General features: G+C 42.3%; 1 protein-coding gene across 1 annotated transcript; it reads left to right on the forward strand.

The window, feature by feature from the left end:
* The first annotated feature begins 2,568 nt into the window (after nt 1-2,568).
* On the forward strand, nt 2,569-16,484 carry lipg (lipase, endothelial). The gene is made up of 10 exons (XM_062050778.1): nt 2,569-2,898; nt 4,815-5,005; nt 5,087-5,266; nt 11,416-11,527; nt 11,629-11,847; nt 11,911-12,153; nt 12,221-12,341; nt 12,416-12,643; nt 12,719-12,823; nt 15,979-16,484. Exons 1-10 carry the CDS (start codon nt 2,823-2,825, stop codon nt 15,989-15,991), a joined length of 1,488 nt encoding a protein of 495 aa, XP_061906762.1. The 5' UTR covers nt 2,569-2,822; the 3' UTR covers nt 15,992-16,484.
* Nucleotides 16,485-25,641: the final 9,157 nt, after the last annotated feature.

Consider the following 25,641-nt stretch of genomic DNA (forward strand, 5'->3'; position numbering starts at 1 on the left):
GAATCGTTTTGTATCGGGAAAAAATCGTTTTTGAATCGAAAATCGTGTTGAATTGAAAAAAAAAAATCGATTTTAAATCGAATCGTGATCCCAAGAATCGATATTGAATCGAATCGTGGGACACCCAAAGATTCACAGCCCTATTAGCTATAATAGCCTACTATCAAAATGACTTTTAAAATTCTTATATAAGCGTTATAATGAAGACAACACATGATGTAAGTGTCTCCAACAAGTCAATAACATCAACAAAGCGTACCTTTGTGCATTTATGCACAGCATAAGACTTTTGGTGGACAAAATGAGACAAAGAAGGAGTGGAAGATGTTACATGTAAACAAACTGTTGCAACACAATCCACACTATGGTGAGTTCAAGAACCGCTGAAATTAGTAGGACAAAACGATGTTCACCAAATACTCTCATCAGTGAAGCATACACACAAACATATTAAACAGTGGGCTTTCTAACATTTGGCAAGGTTTTTGTCATGTTTGTCCTCAAACAAAAAATAATGATAAATGGGTTGTACTTGTATAGCGCTTTTCTACCTTCAAGGTACTCAAAGCGCTTTGACAGTATTTCCACATTCACCCATTCACACACACATTCACACACTGATGGCAGGAGCTGCCATGCAAGGCGCTAACCAACAGCAAGGGTCAAGTGTCTTGCCCAAGGACACAACGGACGTGACTAGGATGGTAGAAGGTGGGGATTGAACCCCAGTAACCAGCAACCCTCCGATTGCTGGCCCGGCCACTCTACCAACTTCGCCACGCCGTCCCCATACTAAAACTAAAAACTAAAACATACTAAAACAAAAAAATGATTTCCCCCCATCTTTTCCCATTTTCAATCCTTTTTAAAAAAATGCTCCAGGGAGCCACTAGGGCGGCACTAAAGAGCCGAATGCGGCTCGAGAGCCGCGGGTTGCTGACCCCCGGGTTAAGTCAACCCTGCTCATATCCCCCATCATCAGTCACACACACACACACACACACACACACACACAGAGGAATGCATGTCTGAGTACAAGGAGCCAGGTGAAGAAACACTATCACAGGAGCCGTCTGCACCAGGAGGTGCATCAAACCTTATCAGCCACATGAAACAACGTTATACATACAGTACAAGCCAAAAGTTTGGACACACCATCTCATTTCAATGCGTTTTCTTTATTTTCATGACTATTTTTACATTGTAGATTGTTACTGAAGGCATCAAAACTATGACACCTGTGAAGTGAAAACCATTTCAGGTGACTACCTCTTGAAGCTCATCGAGAGAATGACAAGAATGTGCAAAGCAGTAATCAGAGCAAAGGGTGGCTATTTTTAAGAAACTAGAATACAAGTCATGTTTTCAGTCATTACACTTTTTCTTGTTAAGTACACAACTCCACATGTTTTCATTCATATTTTTGATGCCTTCAGTGACAATTTACAATGTAAATAGTCTTGAAAATAAAGAAAAGGCATTGAATGAGAAGGTGTGTCCTGTACTGTAGATGCCTGCTGCTAAAGAAGCTGCCCCCAAAAGCAAATAAAAGTGTGCACAAACTACATTTAAATTCATCCATCCATCCATCCATCCATTTTCTACCGCTTATTCCCTTCGGGGTCACAGGGGGCGCTGGAGCCTATCTCAGCTAGTAAAATCAAGGCAGCACAGTGGTACAGGGGTTAGTGCATGTGCCTCACACTACGAAGGTCCTGAGTAGTTCTGAGCTCGTGATCTTTCTGTGTGGAGTTTGCATGTTCTCCCCGTGACTGTGTGAGTTCCCTCCGGGTACTCCGGCTTCCTCCCACCTCCAAAAACATGCACCTGGGGATAGATTGATTGGCAACACTAAATTGGCCCTAGTGTGTGAATGTTGTCTGTCTATCTGTGTTGGCCCTGTGATGAGGTGGCGACTTGTCCAGGGTGTACCCCGCCTTCCGTCCAAATGCAGGTGAGATATAGGCTCCAGCACCCCCCGCAACCTCAAAAGGGACACGCGGTAGAAAATGGATGGACAGTAAAATCAATTAGTTATTAAGAAACAGGGAGTCGTCTTTATCGGTATTGACTTATATTGTTCCTCCCTGGTTTTGAGCACCAACACATTTCACTTTTAGAATGTGCGGCGGGCCTTTAAAAATGTTGATGCGGGCTGCATATGGCCCACGGGCCGCAGTTTGGCGAGCACCACCATACAAGAAGTGCAACAACAACATTGTAGCGCCTGGTCCATTGAAAGTGAAATAACCCGGTTGGTTAAAGAGCACGGGGCTTAGAAAAGGGGACGATGGGGAGGAGGGAAGGGTGCATGCTTTGAATGGGACCCTCCCCCCTTGTTCACTTCCATATCAGCCCCTTTTTACGACGCACAAAGTGGAGATACACTTCCGTTTATCTCCAAATGTTCATTCACACTTTGAGCAAAGTAGATAATAAACCATATGGCCTTCATCGTATCGCGGCACGTTTTTTTACGGCGTCTTAATGACACACATACCACGAAAAGCCTTTACTACGATTTTACAGCCAGGCCACGCCCTCCCAACGTAAACAACGGGGGTTTGACCAATCAGGTTTGCGACAGATCAGCCGATGATCAGATGACTGGAAGGAAAACTATTTAAAAACTCTAATGAGCTCCTTGACGCAAGTTCGCACATTCTTGCAAAGCGACGCGCACCAACCTGCAGGGCGCACCGACCAAGACGCACTGCTGCCGGCCGGCTTCCTTCATTGTGCTCCTTTTTTTGTTCTTATTATATATATACACACACAGCACCGAGGAAAAAAACAGCTTTTAAACACGTTATTCCCCTGAAATGAATCTTATGTGGACGCTGCTTCTGCCGCTGTTGTGTTCTGCTGCATTTACGCTCGGACAAACCAGCTTCACAGGTAAGAGACGTGCTTTTATTGTCTTTCTTTTGTTCACTCCTTCCTCCATTTATGTCGTTTCCGCTACGAAATGGCTCCTTCGCTACATGTCTTCCATTAGTTGATTATAAACGGCGCGCGTGGGCATTGATATGTTTGAGAAAAGCGACGTCCTTTTTTGGTAGGGCAGTGAAGTGACACACACACACACACACACACTCTGCGTTTGACGTGCAATATTGGCTTTAAAATGCCCGTTTGAGCGCAGCTGAAATCATTTTAATTAAAGAATGGCTCGTTAATTCACTCCAAGGGTCGTCGAGTTCACCTGTTCAATTGTGTTCCCTTTACGCAATGTCCTCAAACGCAGCACATTGTCCTGAACAAAAGCATTTGCATATCTTTGTGTAAATTAGACATGCTTTCTTAGTTAAAATAATATAAATGATAAATGATAAATATCCTGCTCCTATTTGCTTGCACCGCAGCTTCTTCTGTGTCATTTGAGTGCTGCAGGGCACAAATAAGATGATATATAATTATGCAGCTGTGGGAACTCCAAGAACTGCCTTAACTTTCATGTGGGGGGTAAAAAAGGATTTGGAAGACATGATAGTTGGCAAACAGTGCTGCACCTGGCTAACATGTGATTTTTATTATTTTTTTGTACCCTTAATATTGAGACCCTTACCCCTTACAATTTTTTTTCACATGAGACTATTTTTATACTCTTTGAAACTTGAATTCAATTTAATGCATGTTTTGTACTAAAATGTAAATTTTTTTTTAGTAAAATTTCATATGCAGCGCTCACCACCCCATTACAAATGTTTTTACTACTTTATTCCGATGCATTGAACACTGCGGCTTAAACTGTGTGGTTAATTCCATTGATCTTTCCCGCTAACGGCCATTAATCTTTTGTATTCAACAAATAGTTTTCATCTGAATTTTTAGTTGCGTAGGCCGTTTTCTGAGTTTGCTAGTACGTCCACAGCACCAAAAAGTGGCGAAAGCTTGTACAACACGCAATGTACAGAATATTTTTCCGCAGGTTCTGACTCAGTATTTCTCCCTGCATGGCTTGGTTGGTAGAGCGGCCGTGCCAGCAACTCGAAGGTTCCAGGTTCGATCCCCGCTTCCGCCATCTTAGTTACTGCGGTATTGTCCTTGGGCAAGATACTTTACACACCTTATCGGAGTGCCACCCACACTGGTTTAAATGTAACTTAGATAATGGGTTTCACTATGTAACGCGCTTTGAGTCACTAGAGAAAAGCGCTATATAAATATAATCCACCTCACTGTTTTTTGTCACGTGAGACCATTCTTGTACTTTTTCAAACAAGTTTGAGTTTAACTTTATTCATGTTGTGTACTAAAATTTGATGCATTTTTTTGTACTAAAATAAAACAAATGCAGTAAAATGTCATTACACAATTGTTTTCACTTTTAAATCTCATGAGACCATACTTATTATTTTTATTAAACAAACTAAGTTTAAGTTGATGCATGTTTTGTACAAAATTAATAAGCCTTTCATATGAAGCGCCCTATCACTCAGTGAATTTTTCCATGGTTCACGCATCACGGGGACCCTTACCTATCACGGGGTGTGCACCTGTGATATAATGCTCAACATTTTGTGTTCATGAATTAGATGTTTTTGAATGTTTTTTGAATCGGTCAATGATTTGACTTCACACCTTTTTTAAAAAAAATTACATTTGGGTGTTTTTTTATTTATATATAACAGCTTGTCAATCCAATTCCCGGGTTTAATAACGGCGTGTAGAGCATTTGTCGGAAAGTTGCGTGCGTGCGTGTGTGTGTGTGTGTGTTAAAAGTGCAGAAGCTTTGTAGCACTTTGTATTTGAAGTATAACTTAAAGTACGTTAAGTGCAAATATTTCAACATCTCTGGGGCTTCCGCTCAGGTGGAGCTGGAGGATCGGATGAGTTTGCAAGCGAGGAGGCCCTGCTGGACGTCACCGTTAAATATAACATGAGGAAGGGTTTAGATCTGGACCAGGAGGGCTGCTACCTGCAGGCTGGCAATAAGGAGTGTCTGCAGGACTGTGGCTTCAATGCCACAGCCAAAACCATCTTCATCATCCACGGCTGGACGGTAAATGAAGAAGAGATTGTTACAACCGCAAGGTGTTTGGAATGTGTCGTACACGTGTCAACTGTTTGTGTGTGTGTGCAGATGAGCGGCATCTTTGAAAGCTGGATGCAGAAGCTGGTGTCTGCCGTCATGCAGCGAGAAAGTGAGGCCAACGTGGTCGTGGTGGATTGGATATCCATGGCACAGCAGTTGTACCCCGATGCCGTCAACCACACGCACGCTGTAGGCCAGGACATCGCCACCATGATCGACTGGCTTCACGTACGTGCTCACCCTTCCTGAGTTCCTTAAACGCCCCCCGAGTTAAACCGCAGGCAAAAAGACTGGATCTGAAAGTGAATGCGTTGGAAGGGCCCTGAACGCCTCATACAAAGTTTAGTTCAGCTTAATAATGGCCATCATTTTGTGGGAAAAAGTACATAACCGATGCGTGTGACTCAAAAAAGCCAAGGAAAATGTGACAATTAAAAATAGGCTCCATTTGCACGCAGTCTGATAGTTTATATATCAATGATGAAATCTTAACATTGTAATTTTAAATTTCCCGCTAAACTTCCGGTTGAAAACGTCTATGTATTATGACGTATGCGCGTGACGTCAGTATTTAAACGGAAGTATTTGGACACCATTGAATCCAATACAAAAAAGCTCTGTTTTCATCTCAAAATTCCACAGTATTCTGGACATTTTGTGTTGGTGAATTTTTTGCAATTTGTTTAATAAACAATGAAGACTGCAAAGAAGAAAGTTGTAGGTGGGATCGGTGTATTAGCGGCTGGCTGTAGCAACACATGACTCGGATAGCAGACGCGCTAGCCGACGCTGGCCGCCGACCGCACGGATGATCGGGTGAAGTCCTTCGTCAATCGCTGGAACGCAGGGGAGCACGGGTGTTGATGAGCAGATTAGGGCTGGCTGGCGTAGGTGGAGCGCTAATGTTTTTATCATAGCTCTGTGAGGTCCAGTTGCTAAGTTAGCTTCAATGGCATCGTTAGCAACAGCATTGTTAAGCTTCGCCAAGCTGGAAAGCATTAACCGTGTATTTACAGGTCCATGGTTTAATAGTATTGTTGATTTTCTGTCTATCCTTCCAGTCAGGGGTTTATTTCTTTTGTTTCGATCTGCATTTAAGCACGATGCTATCACGTTAGCTCCGTAGCTAAAGTGCTTCACCGATGTATTGTCGTGGAGATAAGTCACTGTGAATGTCCATTTCGCGTTCTCGACACTCATTTTCAAGAGGATATAGTATCCGAGGTGGTTTAAAATACAAATCCGTGATCCACAATAGAAAAAGGAGATAGTGTGGAATCCAATGAGCCAGCTTGTACCTAAGTTACGGTCAGAGCGAAAAAAGATGCGTCCTGCACTCTAATCCTTCACTCTCACTTTCCTCATCCATGAATCTTTCATCCTGGCTCAAATTAATGGGGTAATTGTCGCTTTCTCGGTCCGAATCGCTCTCGCTGCATTGTAAACAATGGGGAAATGTGAGGAGCCCTTCAGCCTGTGACGTCACGCTACTTCCGGTACAGGCAAGGCTTTTTTTATCAGCGACCAAAAGTTGCGAGCTTTATCGTCGATGTTCTCTACTAAATCCTTTCAGCAAAAATATGGCAATATCGCGAAATGATCAAGTATGACACATAGAATGGATCTGCTATCCCCGTTTAAATAAAATAATAAAAATTCATTTCATCAGGCCTTTAATTTTATGAAATATTTAATAAATAGCTAAATTATTACATTTCTTTTTTTTTAATATAAAAATGACTAGAATGATTACTTTATCATTATTGTATTATATAATAATAAATTATGTGTTGAATAAGTTTATATGATGGATAGTTGGTTATTTATTTTTGCTGCTTATGGCACAGGGGTGGGACCAGACTAGCTCTGTTTCTTCCCACTCCTTTTGGACGGATCACTTGAGCAAAATGTGTGCTTAAGTTTTTCTGAGGTGTTCCAAAAAAATGGCTATATTAAAAAAAAAAAATAATGCTGTCCAACTAGCCCAAAAAATATCCTAAAACATTTTTGATTACCCTCTAGACTGTTTACTCACTTGATGAACTAAAAAAATGGCCTAGTGGTTAGAGTGTCCGCCCTGAGATCGGTAGGTTGGAGTTCAAATCCCAGCCGAGTCATACCAAAGACTATAAAAATGGGACCCGTTTCCCTCCCTGCTTGGCACTCAGCATCAAGGGTTGGAGTTGGGGGTTAAATCACCAAAATGATTCCCGGGCGCGGCGCCGCTGCTGCCCACTGCTCCCCAAGGGGATGGGTCAAATGCAGAGGACAAATTTCACCACATCTAGTGTGTGTGTGTGTGTGTGACAATCATTGGTACTTTAATCTTTAATCTTAATATCTATTCACGAGGAAATGCAACTTCCTAAGTAATTGCGTGTGAATGCTGAAAAGCCGAACTGAAATTCTAACCGCTAACACGCTAGCTGGAAAGGGTCAAGTGACAAAGTATGGTGAGGTGTATACCAGCAAAAAAATAAAGTAGCATGCTAAAATAGTTGTCTGAGGCATATGTACCAATTAAAAAAAAAAAAAAAAGCTGAATGGTGAGCATGCTAATGTTAGTGTGCTAATAATTGACTTTGGAACGGTTTGATGTGAAAGTCATAATACTTTAAAATAGAATAAGTGTCATGGACAAATGGGGAAACCTGAAAGTCCTGAATAAGTGGAATGTTTAGATGGTGACAGGGTTTAAATCGCTTGGGAAATGTGGACGTTTGAAACATTTTGAATGAATGAGCCAAACCTCTTGAAAGTGGAATAGTTTGAATTAGTTGAGAAGGTGGGCAGAATGTTTTTTAGAATACTCTGTAAAGGATCAATTTGACCTTTTTAAAGATAACTAAAGTAGGTATAGCAGTTTTGAGTGTTTATTTTGGCGGAAGCACCAACCACACTTGCTCTAATCCAGGGGTCGGCAACCTTTACCACTCAAAGAGCCATTTTGACAAGTTTCACAAATTTAAGAAAACAATGGGAGCCACAAACTCTCTTGAAAATTTAAAATGAAATAAAACTGCATACAAAGCTTTTTTTGCTATGTTTTAACCAGGGGTCTCAGACAGGGGCCGGCCCACTCCTTATTATGAAATTGTAATTATAGTGCGGCCCGCGAGTTTTATATGAATGGCGCATGAAAGCGTCATACTTGACAACCCCCACAATTTTTCCGGGAGACACCCGAATTCCAGGGCGTGATGGCACTGCTTTTAGCGCCCTCTACAGCCTGCTCAAACAGTGCACCCGTTTGGCCACATGTAGAATGCAGCTTTGGCGTGCAAACGTAAGCGACAGCAAGGCATACTTGTTCAACAGCCACACAGCATACACTGACGATGTCCGTATAAAACAACTTTAACACTGTTGCGCTACAAATATGCGCCACACTGTGAACCCACACCAAAAAAGAATGACACACACATTTCTGGAGAACATCCACACCGTAACACAACATAAACACAACACAACAAATACCCAGAATCCCATGCAGCCCTAACTCTTCCGGTCTACATTACACCCCCCCGCTACCACCAAACCCCGCCCACCTCAACCGACGCACGGAGGGAGGGGGGGGTTGATGTGTGGGGGGGTTTGGTGGTAGCTAGGGCTGTTGAACAAGTATGCCTTGCTGTTTTCTACATGTGCAAGTAAAATCGTCGTACAACATGTGGCCGAGCTGGCACGCTGATTGTGATGGCCAATGAGGACAATAAATGCTGTGCTGGTAATATAGGATAAATGCAGTGCTACCATTAGAGCAAGCCCTTAATTTAGTTGTTAGGGTGAAAATTGTAGAATATTTGCCCCGGGAGATTTCTAGGAGATGCACTGAGATCCGTAAGTCTCCTGGGAAAATCGGGAGGGTCGGCAGGTATGCAGCTGAGCCGCATCAGAGTGCTGAGCCGCATCAGAGTGGTCAAAGAGCCGCATGCGGCTCCGGAGCCGCGGGTTGCCGACCCCTGGTCTAATCTATCCATCCAGTAGTTCCTCCAAGAAGGTCACAAATACAATAAAACACCTGGTCATATATTTATGGACACTTCCAGTTGCCAACAGGTGATCCTGTGTCGAAGGGATCTACATCATTCAAATATATAATTTATATTTATTTATGAAACATTTTTGTTAACAAGTTAAAGGTGTTTAATGATAATACAAGCATGTTTACCACAGATTCCTTTTTTCATGAAGACAAGAATAATAAGTCGGTGTATTACCTGATTCTGATTACTTGCATTGATTGGAATCAGACAGTAGTGGTGATAACATCCACATTTTCAAATGGAGGAGAAAAAAAAAGTCCTCCTTTTGGTCCAATTCCACATGTAAGTGGTTGGTTTTTGGCATCTTATTTGTCCAGCTTCCACAATCCTTTTTATACACTCTACAAGAAATACATTGGCGGCAAACTCTGTAGCTTGCTAGCTTTTGTGCACTAGCTTTCTGAGACTTTTATTTTGTTAGCGCACGCAGGATGAAGCAACGCTTTTATTGTGAAGACCGGAACTGTGCAGTCTGTCTTTCGAGTTTTGACGGCAGGTACGGCTTGAGAGTTTGTTGAAATAAGTGTTTCTCGCCTTCCTGTCGGTAATTTTTTCTTAATATTGATCTCAAAAGACCATTGGTACCGTGAATGTCAATCAAGTGACGTCTTGGTGAAGATTGATGATCGCTAATTTTTAAGTCTACTTTTTTTAATGCCTGGCTGGCGATCGACTGACACATCCTCCGCCATCGACCGGTAGCTTGCGATCAGTGTAATGGGCACCCCTGCTCTAGACAACACGTGTCAAACTCTGTGCCTAGGGGCCAGATCTGGCCCTTCGCATCATTTGATGTGGCCTGCGAAAGAATAAGAATTATTTTGCATCTCTACCTTACTAAACGTATTCAACTTTCTATTTTGACCGAAAAAATACATTGATCTTTTTAAAAACTTGATCTAATATTACATTCCAAACATCTTTTTGTTAAAATCACAGTAAGTAAATATCGCCTTGAGTCATGATTTTAAATTAAATGAATAAAGCAAGTTGTGTACTGTAAAAAAACATTTTTTTCGGTAAAAACTGATGGCTGTCGCCAACATTTAATTGTTAATAAAAACAACAAAAATACATTATTTTTAAATTAGTAAATTATTTGATTTAAATAGTTAATAAAAACAACGGTCGTATAGTTTTGACCTTTTTAAATACACTGTAAAAACTGTGGTACTGTTTTTCCATTTATATGCCGTGAAAAATTACATTTACGGTAAAAAGAAAAAATGGCAATGGAATTGTAAGGTTTTTACTGTAAAATCTACAGATTATTTTAGTGTACATAAAAAAAAAAGTAATATCAAATTCATAAAAAGTTGTAATTATATTATTCACGGTTATAAACGGCCCTCTCATAACTGCCATGTGGCCCTCAATGAAAATGAGTTTGACACTCCTGGCCTAGACTAGCCCCTCCAAATTCCGTTCAAAACTTGGGACGCAAAACATTTTTGCAGCAAATACTTGGACGCTGGTTCCCCAGAATATATAAAAAAGGACTAAAGTTAAAGTACCAATGATTGTCACACACACACTAGGTGTAGTGAAATGTGTCCTTTGCATTTGACCCACCCCCTTGTTCACCCCCTTGTTCTTTATAGGGAAAGGAGAAGTCCCGGTCCTGAACTTTCTGGAAATGTGGCCCCCAAAACAATTTAGTGTACTATCCCTGCCATAGGAGGAGCGAGGTGCTATATTTCAGGGTTTAACCTTTTTGGGGGCCCAACTCTTTCACTACAGAGGATCAAATCTTAACACTGAATTAGTAATATAACTCTCGGTTTCGATCCTGTGCAAAAATAAATAAAATAACATTTAAATTAATTTCTAAAAAAATGTAATTTATTTTTCTCAAAAAGGTTCATTGTCTTCTTATTCATATACTTTTAACAATTTTTTTGTAATAAGTCCAAATTTTCGGTATAGTAGGTACAAATTCCATCTAATATACTGAAAAAATGGTCTGATTGCAAGAACATTTGAAAAAGTAAATCTAATTTGTTTCTTCAACAGTCAATAAAATTAAAGTGCAAATTAAAAAACAACTCCACCAATTTAGTCATATTTTTTGCACTTGAGAAACATTTCTGACTTTAGCTCCAGACTTCTTCAGTTTGATATTGTCTACTGCCACAAGTGGTGGAAAACTGTATTACAGCTGAGAAACATATTTTTTGCGGCCCTATGGTTAAGAAGCACTATTTTTTAATGAGCCGGATGGTAGAGGTGGCGTATAGTGGAGCTGCTGGTCCAAGTTAGCCAGGCTGGCCAAGAACCGGAATGGGTTCTGTGTGCGGGTGCTGACGTGTTTTTTGTTTTTTTTTCCCCCAGGATGAGCTTGGTCTGTCTCTGGAGAAGGTGCACCTGATCGGCTACAGCCTAGGTGCGCACGTAGCGGGCTACGCCGGAACGCATGTTCGAGGGTCACTGGGGAGAATCACCGGTACATTTAAGAAAAATAAAAATAAATAAATAGAAATAAAAATTCCACTTAGGGTCTCTTAGCACGTATGTGAACCAACTAATTGTGGTGTTTTGGAGCAGGTTTGGACCCGGCGGGACCGATGTTCGAGGGCGTGGAGGAGGAGAGGCGCCTCTCCCCTGACGACGCCGACTTTGTGGATGTTCTTCACACCTACACCCGGGAAGCTCTCGGGGTTAGCATCGGCATCCAGCAGCCCATCGGCGACATCGACATCTACCCCAACGGTGGCGAAGTCCAACCCGGGTGTGCGCTGGGCGACGTGCTGGCGGTCGCAGGAAGTAAGTCTCCCAACGGGAAGTCCGATTCAGGTCAGTGACTGACGGCGCTCCTTCTGTCCTCAGACTTCATGGAGGTGGTGAAATGCGAGCATGAGCGGGCCGTGCACCTGTATGTGGACTCACTGATGAACAAGGAACACGTCAGCTTCGCCTTCCAGTGCACCGACTCGGACCGCTTCAAGAAGGGCATCTGCCTGAGCTGCCGCAAGAACCGCTGCAACAACATCGGCTACAACGCTCGCAGGATGCGAAAGAGGCGCAACAGCAAGATGTACCTGAAGACGCGCGCCGACACGCCCTTTGGAGGTGAGTCCGCCATAAAGGCTTGATAAGACGTTTATGGCTCGGGTAATCATTATTGTGGTTTTTGAAGGCTACCACTACCAGATGAAGATGCACGTCTTCAACAGGAAGCAGTCGGATAACGCCGACCCCACCTTCCACGTCCAGTTGTTCGGAGCTCACCAGGACACTGAGAACATTTTTGTGGCTGTGTGAGTACCGCGTGTGGCCACACGGACCTCGTAAAAATAACCCCGTCCTAATCCGATGCCTTCTCCTGGCGCAGCCACGACGACGCCGTGGGTCTGAACCTGACCAACACCTTCCTGGTGTTCACCGAGAAGGACATCGGCGATCTGCTGAAGATCGACCTGAGCTGGGAAGGCGATGCAGAATCCTGGAACTCTGTCTGGAAAAACATCAAGAAGACCTTCTTGGCCTGGAATACGGCGCCTCCTAAGCCGGTCCTGGAGATCAGACGGATTCGCGTGAAAGCCGGAGAGACTCAGAAAAAGTGCGTCGACGAGGGAACGGACGAGTCATGTCGGAAATCTGTCAGCAGGCTCATGTTTGTTTTTTTCTATGGCAGGTTCACGTTCTGTGCCCAGGACCAGTCCAAGACTGAAATCTCTCCTGGCGAAACAATATCTTTTGTCAAGTGCCGCGATGGCTGGGAAGTGAAACCAAGGAAACGGTAGGTTGTAGTACTTTTCATCAAGATGTAGGGTTGTACGGTATACCGGTATTACTATAGTACCGTGATTCTAATGAATCGTATTCTGTACTAAACCGCCTAAAAAAGTATGAGTTCCCCACTCCCCCTGCCGTCGTGACATTGCTGGTTTTACGAGCAGAGAAGCATGTTTGGCAGTGCACACACACGGAGTACTTGCAAGCAGACATATTGTGTAGAAAGAAAAGGGAGAATGGACGCATTTTGGCTTAAAAACTAAAGGTGAAGATATAACACTGAAATGCCCTCAGGAAGAGGTGCTTTACGATATGGCTAACTAGCGGCTAAAGTCCATCTGCAGTCGGCAGTGTTTTAGCTACTTCTAAATCACTAATCCTCGCCTCCATGGCAATGAATACGTTTCTTACAAGTATCATCCCTGCAGGACGAGGAATAGCTAAACATGCTTCACTACACACGTAGCTCACCGGCATCACAATGTAAACAAACGCCATGGGTGGATCTACACCTGACCTCCACTGTAATGATATCAAATAAAAGTGTATCTAGTCGATACTATGATTACATCCATTTTTTTAGCATCACAAAATCTTCTTTCGTTTAAAAAAAAAAAAAAAAATTATATTATGTTTATAAACTCAGGAAATATGTCCCTGGACACTTGAGGACTTTGTGTAACTTATTGGTAGATACCCAAATTTGTGGTATCATTCATAACTAATGTAAAGTATCAAACAACAGAAGAATAAGGGATTATTACATTTTAACAGAAGTGTAGATAGAACATGTTAAAACAGAAAATAAGTAGAAGAATAATTCATTTTCTACCACTTGTCTTTCATAATGTTGATAAAATAATAGAGCGATAAATGACACAATATGTTACTGCATATGTCAGCAGACTAATTAGGAGCCTTTGTTTGCTTACGCACTACTAAAAGACAAGTTGTCCAGCATGTTCTATTTTATTTAAGGACAAAATTGCAATAAGAAACATATGTACCCTAAGATTTTTTTGTTAAAATAAAGCCAATAATGCAATTTTTTGTGGTCCCCTTTTTTTTAGAAAAGTATCGAAATACCAAAATATTGTTATTGGGACAACACTATCGGGATGTAACTATTATGAACCGCGGTAAAACCCCCGACAATACACTTAAATTATCGTAAAACTGTAATCAAAACACACGGACTAATGATACTGCTCATTTACTCGCAGCTTGTTGACGACTAGCTTAAATACTAACATGAATATAAGAGACATTATCATCACTATTAAGAAATTACTTGTATAAACACATCACTGAGCAAATATTTAGTTGTATATTTCAAATGTGACCTACCAGCTGTGCTCTAAGAACAGAGTGATCATTCTACACGAGACCGAGGAAGTGACAAAAGTTTGCCTTTTATCATAAAAAACCCCCGCCCTGAAACGGTTTACAAATATAAAACTGGAAGCTATATTTAAACACTCAAAAATAATGACCCATAAGAATCCACAACATTATTTAATGTTATGTCAAAGTACATTTTGTTTATTTTGTTCTTTAAAACTTTGTGAAAAGATTTCAGTATTCACATGTTGTACACTGAGAGCAAGAGAAGGGCAGGCATGCTAACAGCTAAGCTAGCCGCCAAGCCAGCTTTAAACAAAACCATGAAACATGTGGTTAGTAAAGTTTAAGTGTGGATGAAAGCACGTTACAGCAGGAAGTAAGCAGTTATTAACAGGAAATTAATAAATCTATCAATAATAGAGGATAATATAACTGTTGTCAGTCAGTACATGATGATGTAAGAGGAGGGCGGACCCATACATAAATTGGTGGTATCAGTATATAATCGAGTGATTAAATCGATATTTTTTTCCTCAAACATTTGTTTACAAATTCAGGTAATAATTCCCTTGACACAGGTAGACTAAAAGTAAAAAACTTCAGTAGTTTTTACTTTTGTTTACTTATTGTGTACTGTTGTGTCATGAAGAGAATAACTTGTTTAAATATTGTTCAACTATCAATAGCACTCCCCATAAATACATTTACACTGACAGTTGATACATGTGATTGGTATCGGCTGATTTCACTCAGTCTCGTAAAACCCTGATCGGGACATCCCCAACGTTTGAGGATTAAGACAAGCAGCTGTCATTTGTTGTGGACATTTTACTTTTTGCAAAAAAAACAATTTTGTAAGGAAAAAAATATCCTTTTATACTAAAACACAAATGTCCACTGGAGAAGACGCTGGCTCTCATGAGGATATGGCACACAGAACCAATGTTGTAATCGCAGAAAGAAGGAAACCGTTCAGTCAGCATTAAACCCAGCGATGACTTCATCGGGAACAAAAGTACGACAAGTAAAGCACACAAGTCGCACACTGACTGCTAAGTAGTGCTATGATGTGAACATTTTTACTTCAAATGTAACCTTCCTCTGATTGTATAACCCGCTATCGAGGCAGAAAGGAAATGTCAACACAAGCATGTAAACAAAATTCTAAAGTTGAACACTTAATAACTTCTTAAAATAAAGGTTCAAAATAAGGAATAATGTAAGAAATAGTTAAAGTTGAACAAAATAGTGCCGAGTGTGAAAATGTAAACAAAGAGAAACTGTAGAACTAATTTCTGCAGGTTTAGTGCCAGGAAGTTGTGCTCTAAAGGGTGAGCGTGGCTAAGGTCTTAATAATAGTAATGGTCTTGGTGGGAAAGAGGGCTTTGCATCATTTATAGACCACATGGTCTGTTTGTTAAAAAAATAAAAAAATCCAAAAAACTGCCATACTGTCGAGGTGTCATTTCCTGTTTTATCCACAATTTATTCATTTTTACTCTTCTCACTCCATGAAAATAATCAACCAATAGTGCAACCAAACGTGATAGTTGATACTGTTACCTGATTGACTGTTAGCGTGTCACTCCCACTGATCAGTGATCACTTCCTGCATTGCTCGGTTACCAGACAGCGAGTGTCTTTGTTCATGCAACCAACCTTGCTTAGCAACTTCCACTTTCTTCTGATAGAAGAAAACAATTTGCCTGTGTGTGTGGCGATGTTAATTAAGACTGCTATGAGAAGCCTGAATGTAAGCGGTAATGTGATTTTATATTTGTACTGGTCCACTAAAACCTGGTCCTGTGCCCACAGAGTGCCCATGTAACGTCCTGCCCTGCAACATCACCACAGGGACCCAACATGTCTCAAAGCGACAAGCAATGCCTTCGCTTTATCAGCACTTTTCATTGGAGGATGGATGGATCGGCGCACAGTAGGAGGGGCTTGAGGTCTGGGGTATTTAAAACTACACCTGCATGGTTGGTTTCTGCAATCTCTGGGTGGAGGGGCGTGTGGGGAGGGATTTGTCCAGTGTTGAAGGTCATGGTGATCTTGAAAAGATTGCTCTGGGACGAGTTACAGAATGTTTGTAAAGTGAGGTCGCGGATGTACGCCAGCTATTGTAGTCTCTATACTGTACATTTTTAAATGTTTTAATTTATGAAACCATGTGAAGCACTGCAAGACCAATGTTATTTATCAGTGTGCCTTTCTGCTGAGTGAGATTATTGATACACTGAATACTTGGAAGAGAGGTCTTACTGTACATAATGTAAATAACCTTTTGCAACCATTAATAAATGCACCTGTTATTTGTAGCACTTTGTCTTTTTCCTGCACATTTCACACAGCAAATCTAACGAAGGATTTTTTTTATGTTCTTACTTAAAAAATGATTGGAGTTATCTGGCAGACTTTTTAATAGCATGGAAACAATCACTAGTAGCAGGTATTTGAAAATATGTGCAATCAAAAACTTACACAAATATTACTCACAGGTGTCAAACTCAAAGCCCAGGGGCCAAATCTGGCTCACAATTTCATTTTGTTGGTCAGCCATGTCATTTTGTGGGCCACTTAATAATTTTACTGTAGTCTACCCCTTGATAATTCTAATATGGACTGCCATATTTATTTTTATTGGGTAGCCACATTTTATGTAATACACCGTATCATTTCATTGTAGACTGATACCTCTATTTTTATGTGGTATTTTATTGGCCAGCAACATTTTATTTGGTTTGTCACATTTCATTGTAGACTGCTACATTTTAATGTGTCCCTTCCCATATTTAAATGTGGCACACCATTCATTTTATTGGTCAGCCACATCATTGTATGTGGTCTGTCACATTTTATTGTAGACTGCCACCTCATTTTAATGTGTCACGCCACTCATTTTGTGGTCCACCACAACATTTTATTATAGACTGCCACTTAATTTTAAACTGTCCCTTCCCATTTTTTAATGTGGCATGCCACATAATTCTAACAAGGCCTGCCATGTCACTCCACGCCATTTTGTGGTCCATCACATTATTTATGTGGCCTGCCACATCATTTTAATGTGACACACCATTCATTTTGTGGTCAGCCACATAATTTTTTTGTGCACTGCTACATCATTTTATTGGTCAGCCACATCATTTTATGTGGTCCGTCACATCATGCCAAATTTTATTGTAGACTGCCACTTCATTTTAATGTGTCCCCATATTTTAATGTGTCACGCCACTCATTTTATGTGGTCAGCCACATCATTTTATTGGTCTGCCACAAATCCATAAAAATAATAATCAAAACCAGTTGCCTTTGCAAATAGTGTAAAGTTATCACAATTGTGTTTATTTTTGTGCCGACTCTTCAGTATTTACTTTTTAGTCTCGACACATTCAACAGTCCAAATAAACACATCTGTGTGACAACATTAAACAGAAAATGGAACCGATGTTGTGGCAAGACATGCCCCCCAATGGGATCCTTGCACACATTGAAGTAACAGTTACATTAAATACATTCAATAAATACACTAAATAATAGTAAATACATACATACAATTTTGTACAAACTATGTACAATTTATTACATTATGGTTTCATGTTATCTCGAAAAATCGAGACCTGCAAGGCATGGGAGCACTTTCGGTTAGCCAGCAAAAAAACATACCCGAATAAATCATACATTTGATAATTTTCAGTGTGAAACGTGCTTATTAAATGACAAAATAAAATAAATGTTTTTTTAACATTTAATTAATGGATTTTTGACATACACAGTCCAGAAATACAATCAAACACATGTCAAATGTTCTTTTATTCTCCCCCAAAACAAGTAACCCACAACATTTATACATCAAATAAAAAAACAAGCATCAGTCAAATAAGTATAAAACCCAAAACCAGTGAACTTGGCATGTTGTGTAAATGGTAAATAAAAACAGAATACCATTATTTGCAAATCCTTTTCAACTTATATTCAATTGAATAGGCCACAGACAAGATATCTAATGTTTGAACTAAGAAACTTCATTTTTTTCAAATAATCATTAACTTAGAATTTAATGGCAGCAACACATTACACAACAAAGTAAGCACAGGGGCATTTTTACCACTGTGTTACATAGCCTTTCCTTTTAACAACACCCAGTAAATGTTTGGGAACTGAGGAGACCAATTTTTGAAGCTTTTCAGGTGGAATTCTTTCACATTCTTGCTTGATGTACAGCTTAAGTTGTTCAACAGTCCGAGGTCTCTGTTGTGGTATTTTAGGCTTCATAATGTGCCACACATTTTCAATGGGACACAGGTCTAGGCTACAGGCAGGCCAGTCTAGTACCCGCACTCTTTTACTATGAAGCCACACTGTTGTAACACATGCAGAATGTGGCTTGGCCTTGTCTTGCTGAAATAAGCAGGGGCGTCCATGATAACGTTGCTTGGATGGCAACATATGCTGCTCCAAATCCTGTATGTACCTTTCAGCATTAATGGTGCCTTCACAGATGTGTATGTTATCCATGCCTTGGGTACTAATCACCCCCATACCATTACAGATGCTGTTTTTTTAACTTTGCGCCTAGAACAATCCCGATGGTTCTTTTCCTCTTTGTTCCGGAGGACAAAACGTCCACAGTTTCCAAAAACAATTTTAAAAAAAGGCGACTCGTCAGACCACAGAATACTTTTCCACTTTGCATCAGTCTATCTTAGATGAGCTCGGGCCCAGCGAAGCCCGCAGCGTTTCTGGGTGTTGTTGATAAATGGCTTTTGTTTTGCATAGTATAGTTTTAACTTGCACTTACAGATGTACCGACGAACTGTAGTTACTGACAGTGGTTTTCTGAATTGTTCCTGAGCCCATGTGGCGATATCCTTTACGCACTGATGTCGCTTGTTGATGCAGTACTGCCTGAGGAATCGAAGGTCTGTAATACCATTGCTTACGTGCAGTTATTTCTCCAGATTCTCTGAACCTTTTGATGATATTACCATACATGGTGAAACCCCTAAATTCCTTGCAATAGCTCGTTGCTCACGCATTTGTTCTCAAAGTGGTGACCCTCGCTCCATCCTTGTTTGTGAATGACTGAGCATTTCATGGAGGCTGCTTTTATACCCAATCATGGCACCTACCTGTTCCCAATTAGCCTGTACGCCTGTGGAATGTTCCAAATAAGTGTTTGATGAGCATTCCTCAATTTTCTCAGTCTTTTTTTCCACTTCTGCCAGCTTTTTTGAAACATGTTGCAGGCATCAAATTCCAAATGAGCTAATATTTGCAAAATATCAAGTTTTCCAGTTCGAATGTTAAATATCTTGTCTAAATATAGGTTGAAAAGGATTTGCGAATCATTGTATTCTGTTTTTATTTACCATTTACACAACTTGCCAACTTCACTGGTTTTGGGGTTTGTAATATCTCAAGAGCTCCTCTCTGAGCTGTCACCTTATCGTGCTAGAGGAGTTTGCGTGTCCCAATGATCTTAGGAGCTATGTTGTCCGGGGGCTTCCATGCCCCCTGGTAGGGTCTCCCAAGACAAACAGGTCCTAGGTGAGGGATCAGACAAAGAGCAGCTCGAAAACTTCTATGGAAATGCAAAAACCAAGACTCAGATTTCCCTTGCCCGGACGCGGGTCACCGGGGCCCCCCTCTGGAGCCTGTCCCCATGGGGCCTGGCCGGGCACAGCCCGAAGACGCAACGTGTGTCCCCCCTCCAATGGGCTCACCACTCATGGGAGGGGCCATAGAGGTCGGGTGCGTTGTGAGCTGGGCGGCAGCCGAAGGCAGGGCACTTGGGGGTCCGATCCTCGGCTACATAAAGCTAGCTCTTGGGACGTGGAATGTCACCTCGCTGGGGGGGAAGGAGCCTGAGCTAGTGCGCGACGTGGAGAAGTTCTGGCTGGATATAGTCGGACTCACTTCGACGCACAGCAAGGGCTCTAGAACCAGTTCTCTTGAGAGGGGCTGGACTCTCTTCCACACTGTGAGAGGCGACAGGCTGGGGTAGCAATTCTTGTTGCCCCCCTGCTCAAAGCCTGCATGTTGGAGTTCATCCCAGTGGACGAGAGGGTAGCTTCCCTCCGCCTTCGGGTGGGGGGACGGGTCCTGACTGTTGTTTGTGCTTACGCACCAAACAGCAATTCAGAGTACCCACCCTTTTTGGATACACTCGAGGGAGTACTGGAAAGTGCTCCCCCGGGTGATTCCCTTGTCCTACTGGAGGACTTCAACGCTCATGTTGGCAACAACAGTGAAACCTGGAGAGGCGTGATCGGGAAGAATGTCCGCCCGGATCTGAACCCGAGTGGTGTTTTGTTATTGGACTTTTGTGTTCGTCACAGATTGTCCATAACGAACACCATGTTCAAACATAAGGGTGTCCATATGTGCACTTGGCACCAGGACACCCTAGGCCGCAGTTCCATGATCGACTTTGTACCGTAATTTCCGGACTATAAGCCGCACCTGACTATAAGCCGCAGGGTTTTGATGTGTAATTACCGTAGTATATAGGGGTTCCTGCTACCACGGAGGAGATTGTCGGGACAGAGATGACTGTTTGGGAACGCAAAGCGTCCCATTTATTAACAATAAATCTTTCAATCATTCAATCAAACTTTCACATCTTTGACATGGCAAACAGCATTCGTGCAGAGTACAAATAATACAACGGTGCAAAGTAATACAAAGCGCTCGCCTGTACGTTATCAAAATAACCAGCCTACCGGTATATGAAAAGTCAGTCTTTAATCATTGAGTCATCGTCTTCCTCCTGCGTACTAAAACCACCAAAATCCTCTTCGTCGGTGTCGGAGAAGAACAGGCCGTAAATAAGCCGCACCTTTATATAAGCCGCAGGGACCAGAACGAGGGGAAAAAGTAACGGTTTATAGTCTGGAAATTACGGTAGTTGTGTTATCGGATTTGCGGCCTCATGTTTTGGACACTCGGGTGAAGAGAGGGGCGGAGCTTTCTACCGATTACCACCTGGTGGTGAGTTGGCTGCGATGGTGGGGAGGATGCCGGACAGACCTGGCAGGCCCAAACGCATTGTGAGGGTCTGCTGGGAAGAGTCTCCTGTCAGAGAGAGTTTCAATTCCCACCTCCGGAAGAACTTTGAACATGTCACGAGCAGAGGTGGGTAGTAACGCGCTACATTTACTCCGTTACATCTAATTGAGTAACTTTTGGGATAAATTGTACTTCTAAGAGTAGTTTTAATGCAACATACTTTTACTTTTACTAGAGTATATTTATAGAGAAGAAACGCTACTTTTACTCCGCTCCATTTATCTACATTCAGCTCGCTACTCGCTACTGATTTTTATCGATCTGTTAATGCACGCTTTGTTTGTTTTGGTCTGTCAGACAGACCTTCAAAATATGATCTATCGCATGCCTGCGTCAAATGCAGTCACTGGTGACATTTGACTCCGTTTCACCAATTAAATGCAGTCACTGGTGACGTTTGACTCTGTTTTACCAATCAAACAGAGCCAGGCGGCCACATGATTAACAAGCTTAAGCTTTTTTTTTTTTTTTTTAAACCTTTATTTATAAATTTCAATTACAAACAGACTATAAACAAAAACAGTGCAGAACAGTACAAAAACAGTACAAAACAGCGCCAGGGGGTTGTAAATTCAAAGTAACTAAAATAGAATACAAAAAAGTATATATATAATAAACAATAAACAAAGTGCAAAGTCATAGGCTCACTCAATTTCAGTAAATAACTTAAATTTGGAACACAGCATCATAGTTTTCACAGATTTTTGGTTGTTAGAGGTAGACAGTGTTTTAATGTAGAGTTCTAAATCTTTTTTAAAGGCACAAAAGATAGGTCGGGTATTGATAAACTTACATTTATGAATATAAAACTTAGCCAATAGTATAATGAGGTTGCAAAGGTAAAATTCCTTTTCAAATTTTTGTTCATATAGTGTAAAACCAAATATCACATCTTTAAAACAAAGCACAAATTTGTCATGAATATTGTCCAGGATGAAGCGACAGATGCCCTGCCATAGTGATCGAGTGCTTTCACAAGTCCAAAATAGGTGGTACACAGTGTCTGGATGCATGTTATATAAGGTGCAGGTAACATCAATGTCCTTCTTGTATCTAACCATCACAGTCTTTACAGGGTAATAACGATGAATGATTTTAAAAGATATCTCTTTGACTTTGTTGGTAAGTAAATACCTGTTAGGAAGGGACCACGTTTTGACCCAGCAGATGTCATCCACAACATTATTCCAGAGCGCAATTACATAGGAGACAGACACACAATCATTTTGGAATAAGTTGCGGATTTTTCTGTTATTTTTCTGATCAAAGCAAAGTTTCCCCACAGGAGTGTCTAGCGGATCATTCACAATTTTTACAGCAGAAAGAGGAGATGAGTAAGCCCTGTACAACATAACAACACCTGTTGGAATGGCATCAAATACAATGGCAAATTGTTTGGGAGTCACAGGAACCTTAAAATGGTTGAGAAATTCTTGGTAATTAGAAAGTTGACCTTCCTTATTGAAAAGCTGACTTACTAAAATAATATCATTGTTGAACCAATTGTTGAGGAAAACAGATTTCCTTTTGTAACATATAACATGTAACAAGCTTAAGCTTACATGAACTCAACGTCAAATTTGAGGAAGCACATCGCGGTAAGTAACGTTAGTAGATATTTTGGCTGTCACCGTAGGCTGATAGCTTCCCTGCTATGAATCACTGTCAAATGTACATCGTGTGGGGACATGTATTAACGCACTGCAGCCTCATAGACAGACACACAGATAGACACACACACACACACACACACACACACACACACACACACACACACACACACACACACACACACACACACACACACACACACACACACACACACACACACAGACACACACACACACACACACACACACACACACACACACACACACACACACACACACACACACACACACACACACACACACACACACACACACTCATGCATGCATACAAACACCAATCAGAAGTGCACAATGTGTTCTCAGGTGCAGCCCACACCTATCAGTTTATGGTTTGCGTAAAGGCTAACTTGTTATTTTCCTTTGTAATCTCTGCCTCTGAGCCTATGGTGCTGTTGAGTTGTTGTGGCTCAATTTGCCTTAATGTTTTTATGTTAATGTATTATTATTTAATATATATTATTGTTTTAGTTGCTTAAGAGATATTCCTGGCTCTGAATTTGCTCGTTGCTATTTTTATGTTTTTGTGCATTATTTGTTGCCGTCATCATTAAACGAACAGGTTACTCATCAGTTACTCAGTACTTGAGTAGTTTTTTCACAACATACTTTTTACTTTTACTCAAGTAAATATTTGGGTGACTACTCCTTACTTTTACTTGAGTAATAAATCTCTAAAGTAACAGTACTCTTACTTGAGTACAATTTCTGGCTACTCTACCCCCCTCTGGTCACGAGGGAGGTGCTGGACATTGAGTCCGAGTGGAACATGTTCCGCACCTCTATTGTCGAGGCGGCTGATTGGAGCTGTGGCTGCAAGGTAGTTGGTGCCTGTTGTGGCGGTACTCCTAGAACCCGTTGGTGGACACCGGCGGTGAGGGATGCCGTCAAGCTGAAGAAGGAGTCCTATCGGGCTCTTTTGGCTCATAGGACTCCGGAGGCAGCAGACAAGTACCGACAGGCCAAGCGGTGTGCGGCTTCAGCGGTCACGGAGGCAAAAACTCGGACACGGGAGGAGTTCGGGGAAGCCATGGAAAACGGCTTCGAAGCAATTCTGGACCACCATCCGCCACCTCAGGAAGGGGAAGCAGTGCACTGTCAACACCGTGTATGAAGAAAATGGTGTTCTGCTGACTTCGACTGCGGATGTTGTGGATCGGTGGAGGGAATACTTCGAAGACCTCCTCAATCCCACCAACACGTCTTCCTATGAGGAAGCAGTGCCTGGGGCATCTGTGGTGGGCTCTCCTATTTCTGGGGATGAGGTTGCTGAGGTAGTTAAAAAGCTCCTTGGTGGCAAGGCCCCGGGGGTGGATGAGATCCGCCCGGAGTTCCTTAAGGCTCTGGATGCTGTGGGGCTGTCTTGGTTGACAAGACTCTGCAGCATTGCGTGGACATCGGGGGCGGTACCTCTGGATTGGCAGACCGGGATGGTGGTTCCTCTCTTTAAGAAGGGGAACTGGAGGGTGTGTTCCAATTATCGTGGGATCACACTCCTCAGCCTTCCCGGCAAGGTCTATTCAGGTGTACTGGAGAGGAGGCTACGCCGGATAGTCAAACCTCGGATTCAGGAGGAACAGTGTGGTTTTAGTCCTGGTCGTGGAACTATGGACCAACTCTATACTCTCGGCAGGGTCCTTGAGGGTGCATGGGAGTTTGTCCAACCAGTCTACATGTGCTTTGTGGACTTGGAGAAGGCATTCGACCGTGTCCCTCGGGAAGTCCTGTGGGGAGTGCTCAGAGAGTATGGGGTATCGGACTGTCTGATTGTGGCGGTCCGCTCCCTGTACGATCAGTGTCAGAGCTTGGTCCGCATTACCGGCAGTAAGTCGGACACGTTTCCAGTGAGGGTTGGACTCCGCCAAGGCTGCCCTTTGTCACCGATTCTGTTCATAACTTTTATGGACAGAATTTCTAGGCGCAGTCAAGGCGTTGAGGGGATCCGGTTTGGTGGCTGCAGGATTAGGTCTCTGCTTTTTGTAGATGATGTGGTCCTGATGGCCAGGATCTTCAGCTCTCACTGGATCGGTTCGCAGCCAAGTGTGAAGCGACTGGGATGAGAATCAGCACCTCGGAGGTTTTCGCCCGGAAAAGGGTGGAGTGCCATCTCCGGGTGGCGGAGGAGACCCTGCCCCAAGTGGAGGAGTTCAAATACCTTGGAGCCTTGTTCACGCGTGAGGGAAGAGTGGATCGTGAGATCGACAGGCGGATCGGTACGGCGCTGTATCGATCCGTTGTGGTGAAGAAGGAGCTGAGCAGGAAGGCAAAGCTCTCAATTTACCGGTCGATCTACGTTCCCATCCTCACCTATGGTCATGAGCTTTGGGTTATGACCGAAAGGACAAGATCACGGATACAAGCGGCCGAAATGAGTTTCCTCCGCCGGGTGGCAGGGCTCTCCCTTAGTGATAGGGTGAGAAGCTCTGTCATCCGGGAGGAGCTCAAAGTAAAGCCGCTGCTTCTCCACATCGAGAGGAGCCAGATGAGGTGTTTCGAGCATCTGGTCAGGATGCCACCCGAACGCATACTTTCCAACCCTCCCGATTTTTCCGGGAGACTCCCGAATTTCAGTGCCCCTCCCGAAAATCTCCCGGGGCAACCATTCTCACAAATTTCTCCCGATTTTCACCCGGACAACAATATTAAGGGCGTGCCGTGATGACACTGCCTTTAGCGTCATCTACAACCTGTCGACGCGTCCGCTTTTTCACCATACAAACAGCGTGCCGGCCCTGTC

This window comes from Entelurus aequoreus, linkage group LG06 (assembly GCF_033978785.1).
Source record: "Entelurus aequoreus isolate RoL-2023_Sb linkage group LG06, RoL_Eaeq_v1.1, whole genome shotgun sequence".
Taxonomy (NCBI): Eukaryota; Metazoa; Chordata; class Actinopteri; order Syngnathiformes; family Syngnathidae; genus Entelurus; species Entelurus aequoreus.